The sequence below is a fragment of the Gossypium arboreum genome, unplaced genomic scaffold, assembly GCF_025698485.1.
Source record: "Gossypium arboreum isolate Shixiya-1 unplaced genomic scaffold, ASM2569848v2 Contig00755, whole genome shotgun sequence".
Lineage (NCBI taxonomy): Eukaryota > Viridiplantae > Streptophyta > Magnoliopsida > Malvales > Malvaceae > Gossypium > Gossypium arboreum.
Genome location: NW_026440869.1, coordinates 1 through 7,997, shown reverse-complemented (window position 1 = coordinate 7,997; position 7,997 = coordinate 1). Strand labels below are relative to the sequence as shown.

Sequence of the window (7,997 nt, the reverse complement as noted above, 5' to 3'; positions counted from 1 at the left end):
CAACTCCATTGGGTTGGGTGAGATTAAACATGAGATGAGATTGAATAAAGATGTGTATTTAGATTTAAATATACTTGGCAGCAATAAAGATGAAAAGAAAATAACTATTAAGATTCTATCACACCCATGTGTTAGTGTTTAGGCCCATTGCCACATTAGTATTTATTGTACTTTTATTCAATTCTACTCATTCTTTAATTTCAAGTGACTTTATAAAAATTTAAAAATATCAAATCATTTATTAACAACGTATATGGATGAAATTTTAATGGAAAAATTAATATTCATTTTTTTAATGTACAAGGATTAATTTGTAATTTTTTTAATAAAGTGACATTTTATCTCATTTTCCTCAAAATATGATATTAACCAGTAAAAATTGTCAAATTTTATTGGATATCATACACTTTTCTTATATAAATTGACAAATAAAAACTTTAAATACCTAATAAACAAAAACTATATAATTTTAGAGTAATTTTGTAGTTAATTTTTTCTAGAAATATAATAAAGCGTTTTTTAATGTTGAAATTTTTTATTTATTGGACAATACGTTATTGAAAAATCTTATATTTTTCTTAGATTTTGGAATGCAAAATCTAATTTATTAATCTCATAAAAATATATGATTATAAAATCGAACCGAGAGCTAGAGCTGAACCGATTGAACCACCCCCGGTTCAACGTTTTTGGGCAGCACCGGACGAAAATCAAAATCAATCACATATATAAAGGGGAAAAAATCCGAATCTGAAAACGCCTATTTGCGAGAGTGATTTCTTCATCTCTTTAATTTCTATCTATAAAATTTATATTTCTTTATTTTCTCATAGCAATAAAACCTTGTTCAAAAAAAAAAAAAAAAAAAAAAAGGCAATAAAACCCTTCAATTTTTGTTCCCATTAATCCTAAGATGGCTGTCAAGTCTCACATAATCTCAGGATTTACCATACCATTGAAACCCACTGCTTCTTCTTCAAGCTCGGGGAATAGTAGCACCCTCTGTTTAGTTAAGAAACCACTCACTTCTTCCTTCTTCAATGGCGGAGGTACTCTTCCTTTTCTTCAATTTAAATGGGTATTCGTTATTTCTATTTTCTAAGATGGTTAATGCAGTTTTTTTCCCCTTTTACTTGCTTTTGGAAGAAGACCAGCGTTAGAATTTGGAACTGAGTTTTGTTTATTAGATGGCATATATCAAAGTTATGCTTTGTTTCTCTTAAAAGGAAAAAAAAAAAAAAGGCTTTGATTCTTATTGTAATTTTAGAGTCATTGTGTCTTACATAGCTTTATTAGTGAAAACAGGGTTTCTATGAATCTTATTTGATAAGTAGATTGACTAGGCTGCTAACTTAACTCAAATGGAATACATAAAATACTTTTCAAGCTCAACTGGTTGAATTGATGATGGCATTTCTATGTTCAATGAGCTACTGGTTTATTGGTTGTCTGCTAATGGTATAGTTAAAGCAAAAGCTTAGTTAAGTGGTGAGTCAAATGTGTTCTTAAAGACGTTAAATTATTAAAGCATAAATGGTTTTCTGGATAACGGCATTTGTATGATTTACAAGTCAAAAAAGTTAACGAGTTCTATAACATAAAAAATTTGTTGATGAATTGGTTCGGTTCTCTAGCAATTAAGTATGCTTTTTTAGTGAAGGGCTTTTTTTTTGGTAATGAAATTTTGAACTGCTTATCATGTAAGCCACCATCTTTTCAACCCATTTTCTTCCTCCCATTTTTCTATTTGACTATTTTATCTGCATTCTAACTTATGATTAGGGAGTGTGAAACTCCTGTAAAGAAGGACATACATACGACATGACAATACCAACTTTAGAGACCCTCTAACATCATTTGAAGGAGCTAAATATTAACTTCTAAAGTGGTTTGTCATTTTATTTTCCCTTTTTTCCCTTTAAACAGTAGCTTCCCTAAAACTTACAAGGTTAAGGAGTGTTCCTGGAAGATCTCATTGTTACAGACAAAGAGGAGGTGCCCTTGGTACGCGCATGAACCTTTTTGATCGGTTTGCTAGAGTTGTTAAGGTCAGAGTTTAGGACCTGTTTATATACATTAATGTAACAATACCATGGCTTCTGATTCCAACTTTTGGTCTGTTACATCAATAACATGAAAATTCAACAATGATGGCAGTCGTATGCAAATGCACTCTTAAGTTCCTTTGAAGACCCAGAGAAAATTTTAGATCAAGCTGTGCTTGAAATGAATGATGACTTGGTAAAGATGAGACAGGCCACAGCGCAAGTAAGCCTCATTTTATTTATTTATTTTGTTTCTTTCTTAAGTTGTCTTTTGGATCCTTTATTTCTGTTCTTGTGATCTCCTTTGTCTCACCTTTATTTTATCATTTTTAATATTCTTTTGTTCTTTTTTATCCATGATCCCATTGCTCATTTACTCAACTATAGATGCCTTTATGGTCTTAGAATCTATGTGACTTTTCGTTCTTCCTTTCCAGTGTAATTTTCTTCCCACTTTACTATACATGTTATCTTTTATCCTTTTTGAAGGTATTAGCATCTCAAAAGCGGTTGGAAAATAAGTATAAAGCTGCACAGCTGGCTTCTGAAGATTGGTAATTGATTAAGGAGTTTTTTATTTTCCTCTAGCTGCCAAATCGTGGGTATTTAAATGTCCCTTTACGTTTTGGTTTCATATAGGTACCGTAAAGCACAGTTGGCTCTTCAGAAAGGAGAAGAAGATCTTGCACGTGAAGCCCTCAAGAGGCGTAAATCTTATGCTGTAAGATGTCATCCTGCTATCAGATAGAGTTTCTCTGGGCATTCATATAAAATCATTCCATATCTACAATTTCTTACTCCTTGAAATTTGTCAAAAGAACATTAATGAATTTTTTTTCCAAGTATTTGATTTCAATAAGATGATAGGACAGCTAAAATTTGATATAGAAGTAAATTTTCCCTAGTCAAGGCGTTTGCTGAACATTCTTTTTTTTTTTTCTTTTTTGTCTTTCTAAAGGATTTGAGAAGCTGGAAATTTAAACTAACAAGATTAGCATAGTTTAGCCGTTTATCGTGGTGATTGTATTTTTAGAGTTTACCATTTCAATCTATGGAGAAGTTATGGTTTGGAGTTGCAACAAGGAAAAACAGATCAGTTTTGTTGGGCTCGGGCTTTTATGGTTCTATTACTTTTGTTCATTTTAAAGTAGAGAATATATAAAAGGATGCTGAATTTATATGGAGAAGGAAGAAGAAAAGAGAGAGAAAAGATGAGCTGATGAGTGGAAAAAAATGGCTGATATAAGAAATAAAGCCATTTAGGACATTCTCAATTGCTTTTTAATATTTTTATGGATCAAATTCTAATTTCTGGTTTGTAGGATATTTTAGGATTAGTGTTGGCATTTTGAATCTTAAGATTATAAGTTGTAGATATAAGTGGTTTTTGTTATTTTGATTTCTGTTAGCTTTGGTTTTGGAATTAAAAGCTTGAGATTTGAGGTTTTGGTGTTGACTTTTGTACTTTTATGTCTCCTTTCTGTTTCCTTCATGTCTCCCAACATAGTCTTGTTCTAACACAAACTTACAAAAAGACAAGGGGGCAGAGTATTTGGTTTATTGGCTAAGAGCTTGAAACTAACTGATGCATAGAATTTGATAAAAATGGATTCTTTTTTAGTTCTAGGACCTGTTAAATTCTAAATTCCTAAAGTGGATGGTATCTTTCTGACTGAATGGTTGATTAATCATCATTTTCCTTTTGTTGCAGGATAATGCTAATTCATTGAAAGCTCAACTTGATCAACAGCAAACCGTTGTTGATAATCTTGTCTCTAACACACGGGTATCTTTCTATTTAACTTTTTACTCTAAATTGATTGAAATATTATTTATTTAGATGGTTTGGAATTTGATTATGTCATATACTGCTTAGGTTTTGAATTCACTTTACTTAACATTTGGCATGAATTGAAATAAATGATTATTATGTCTTGGAATATGAGACTTGAAAATCTAAAGGTTAAAGATCTGTTTTCAATATATGAAACATGAAAGAGAGTTGTGTTGATCTTGGTTTTAGAATTATAGGTTAATTAGGAACCTGGAATAAGATAGGATATGGAACTGAACTATCATCTTGCTGTATATGATCCATTAGTTAGAGATAGTAAATTGTGCTGAAAACATGATGGAGCAGGTTTAGCTGTCATGTAAGTTGCTGAGTTATCAGGGAAGCTTCATGTCAGCAATGTGTTGAGGAATTTGCAGGATGTCAAGTAGCTTGAAAATTATCCAATCTATCTTGATATATATGCCTCTTAATATAATTTGTAGGTCATTTTGTTAAACTGAGACATCATTTTGCCTTAGAATTATGACCGATGAATTTGATGGAAATAAAATTGATGAAACACTTAATAAATAAATAATAGATGTAATAAGAGAACTATGTATGTAATTTTTTACCTTGGTATTTATACATTGATGGATTTGTTTGCTATTTCATTTCCTGAATTTCATTTTGTGTAGCTTTTAGAGAGTAAGATACAAGAGGCAAAGTCAAAGAAAGACACATTGAAAGCTCGGGCTCAATCTGCAAAGTAATCTCCACTATTCCCATTGTGACCTCCCTTTTTCTCTGTGTTTTATACATTGGACTTTCTGGTCATGATCACTTTGGTGTTTCTTCAGAACTGCAACAAAAGTTAATGAGATGGTTGGAAATGTCAACACAAGCAATGCTTTATCAGCTTTTGAGAAAATGGAAGAGAAAGGTGAGCTAATCTTAGGTTGGAAGCTATTTTTTTCTAAGTGAGAATTGCAAATTAATTTCTGCTTCAGCGTTAGCAAGATTAGAATTTAACTTGACAGAAAGTGTGCCTAATTAACTTTCTTGAACATATCTTAAACATTAAAGTCTTATCCAATCAAGTTATTGGGTGATTTCTTCTAGTGCACTGACACAGTATTTCCAGTTCCTGTTTAGGAAGCTGAGGTGTGAAGAAGCTCCCAAGTTGAAAAATCAATTTGCTAAGGGATGTGAGGAGTTCTGAAGTTCGGGTGTCCTTATTGGCTTACAAATGATGCTGTTTAATCAACTATAATTTTCTGAACTAAAAGTTTCATAAAAGTGGTGCTATTAATAATCATATATTATTTATATAAAGTCCTTGTTACTCAGACTTAGGTGTAAGTATCAGATAGGGTATGTGTCCGATATGAGTATATTCATCTTTTTCATCCATATAGAAGGTCCTTAGAGGGTCATATCCCCTTATTCATTTTCAAATGTGTACGAGTCAGGGGTACTTAAAAAAAGAACAGAAGAGTCAAAATACATAGTCTGAAAGCATCCTTATCATGCACCTGATGATTTGAAATCCCTCCTAAATGCAGTTCTTGATCACTCTAGATTGACCATCCCTTGCTTATATATGTATTTTTTTGACAGTTTTGGCAATGGAGTCTGAAGCAGAAGCTCTTGGGCAGTTAACCACTGATGATCTTGAAGGAAAGGTAGTAACTGCTTTATCTTTATTTGCATTCTTTGAATCTGATATGAACTTTATATGGCCAAATTTCTCTTGTTGATATATGAAATATACATCATTAATGGCAGTGGCCATCATAGGCCTGGTATTTAACAACATAATGGCTTGTTGATGGTGTGACTAATAAACGTCAATTTAGCTGTAGGTTTATGCTTGAATTTTTTTGGTGTAAACCTAGGGTATCCCCAAGCCACATTAGATTCAAGACTAATCTCTGTCAGGCCAGGAGTGTTTAGGGTAAAGTCTTCTCAACAAGTGTGCTTCCCGGGGACAGAACTTTTGCTCTCATCCTTACAGGATGAGGTTGATACCACTTCAACCAACAGTTTTTTGGTTTATGCTTGCATCTTTTTGAAATCGGGAGCTATGTTCTTTTTGTTTCTGTTGAATTTCTTCTAGGACAGGAAATAAGGAAAAGGTCCTGTAAGTTCCCTGAACTGAAAATAGATGGAAAGTCAATTTGATGTGGTAGCCATTGTTTTTGTAGTTGTGGCATGAAGGTCATGTAGTCGGGATTATTAATATTTTTATTTTAATTTCAAGATAAAAATCAGAATTATAGTCAGTTCTTAGTCAGAAAATCTGGATTGTCTTACCACCTGAAAATTTATAATAAGAATGCAAAACTACAATGTGCTGCAGCATTTGTAGAACCCTTCCGCTATGATAATATAATGTATTTTTCGATCTCATTTCAATTTGCAGTTTGCATTACTTGAGAGCACATCAGTTGATGATGATCTTGCAAAAATGAAAAGGGAACTCTCTGGTAGCTCGCAGGTATGTCTCATACTTGTTTCATGAATGGCAGGTTCTGTTTGATTATATTAGGTTCTCTCACATACATAACTTCCCTGCCTATACTAGGCTTTTAAAATTAAATTACGTTAACAATATATTGAGCTCCATCTGGATGTTGGGTGATGAACTGAATTCAGACCTGACTGACCAGAAAACTAAAGGAAAAAATAAATAAAATAAAATAAAATGAATCAGAATTGACTGAACATGCAGGATCTTTTTGTGCATATTTTTTCCCCTTTCCCTAGTCTGTTTTGGCAACTAGAGTAGTACTTTGAGGAGGAAAAAAATTCCCCACAGTCGGTCAAAACCTCATGGTTATTACTTATTTCTGAAGCTGTAAGCCAAAGGTACAGTGTCTTGAATTTCAACCTTATGGAAGTTTTTAATTCTCTTTTGGCCTCTTATTTTGACTAACAGAAAGGAGAGCTTCCACCTGGAAGAGCTGTTTCTGCTAGCACAAATACAGCATTTCCTTATCGAGATTCTGAGATTGAGATGGAGCTCAATGAACTGAGGCGAAAGGCAAAGGACTTCTAAGTTCCTGATCTGGATACTCAAATGATGGTATTTTTATTTCATGAACAAACCAAAACAGTTTTATCATATTGAGCTAGAATCCAAACAGATCATTTGTATAGCTGTAGTCCAAGATCAATGAACTATAACCAGTTTTGGATGGTTATGTACATACTTTTTATGTATTTATCATTGTCATGTTGCCCTTATAACCTACTGCGCACCAGCGGCAACGACCCATGTTTTTGGACCATTTATTCAATAGCTTGCTAATGTACAATACTACAAATAGTCCATGGCAATTTAGCATTTTAATCTGTTTTGCATACCTTATTGGCGACAAACAGAATACTTTATATATACATATAGAGTCAATTACAGGCGGCATGCAAGGACTGAGTCACGATTCCCTGGCCCTTGTTAGGTACTTTTCTCTGTCTCTTCCGAAGGATTTTAGTATACCCGATTATGTGAATATTGTATTGAAATTCCCTTCTTTGGTCGACATGGAACTGTTCTACTTCTATGGGAGCCTTAAAGACACTGTAGAAATTGCTTACCAAGTTGAAGGAGGAGACGTGTCAAAACTTCAAGTAGAGGGAGACTATAAATTGCGGTCATTGAACGAAAAATGAGGTGCCATCACAATACCTTCGCTGTTAAGAGCAAGAATTTCGGTCTTATTTGCAAAGTCATTCCATTCAAATTAAGCAAAGTACTTGAAATTTTCAAAACTTTGCACTTGATTAATTTTGAATAAAGAAAAAACATCGTAATAATAACGAACAATTTGCAAATAAAAGTAATCTAAAATGACAAAACCCAACTTTCTACTTTATGGAGAAATGACAAAAACCAGCTTTCTACCTTATGGAAAAGGGAAGGTTAAATTTTGCTATTAGTCCCTGTATTTTATAAAAGTTGTGTATTTAATCCTTTTACTTTAATTTGATAATTTTTAGTCCTTATACTTTTCAAATTTTAAAATTTCAATCCCTACCAAATGATAGTTGTTAAACTCTCTATGTTAAGTTATGCTATTAGAAAATCGATATCGCAAACATATTATCATATGTGTAATGCCTTGTTATTTTTACATATTATTCACTAAAATTTAGTTAATGGATTAACAATTATA

At 32.6% G+C, this 7,997-nt stretch overlaps 1 protein-coding gene across 1 annotated transcript; it reads left to right on the top strand.

Moving 5' to 3' along the window:
* Nucleotides 1–729: 729 nt before the first annotated feature.
* LOC108486998 (membrane-associated 30 kDa protein, chloroplastic) lies at nucleotides 730–7,148 on the top strand. Its single transcript, XM_017791188.2, has 11 exons — nucleotides 730–1,049; nucleotides 1,927–2,048; nucleotides 2,158–2,268; nucleotides 2,535–2,599; nucleotides 2,685–2,766; nucleotides 3,757–3,831; nucleotides 4,518–4,588; nucleotides 4,680–4,762; nucleotides 5,440–5,504; nucleotides 6,245–6,319; nucleotides 6,761–7,148. Exons 1-11 carry the CDS (start codon nucleotides 914–916, stop codon nucleotides 6,878–6,880), a joined length of 1,005 nt encoding a protein of 334 aa, XP_017646677.2. The 5' UTR covers nucleotides 730–913; the 3' UTR covers nucleotides 6,881–7,148.
* Nucleotides 7,149–7,997: the final 849 nt, after the last annotated feature.

What these genes read in the sequence shown, in the direction of transcription:
- LOC108486998 (XM_017791188.2), top strand. Translation starts at nt 914, where the DNA reads ATGGCTGTCAAGTCTCACATAATCTCAGGATTTACCATACCATTGAAA. An exon ending in ATCTTGTCTCTAACACACGG is followed by an intron (nt 3,832 to 4,517) that starts GTATCTTTCTAT and finishes CATTTTGTGTAG; the next exon opens with CTTTTAGAGAGTAAGATACA. An exon ending in GCTCGGGCTCAATCTGCAAA is followed by an intron (nt 4,589 to 4,679) that starts GTAATCTCCACT and finishes GTGTTTCTTCAG; the next exon opens with AACTGCAACAAAAGTTAATG.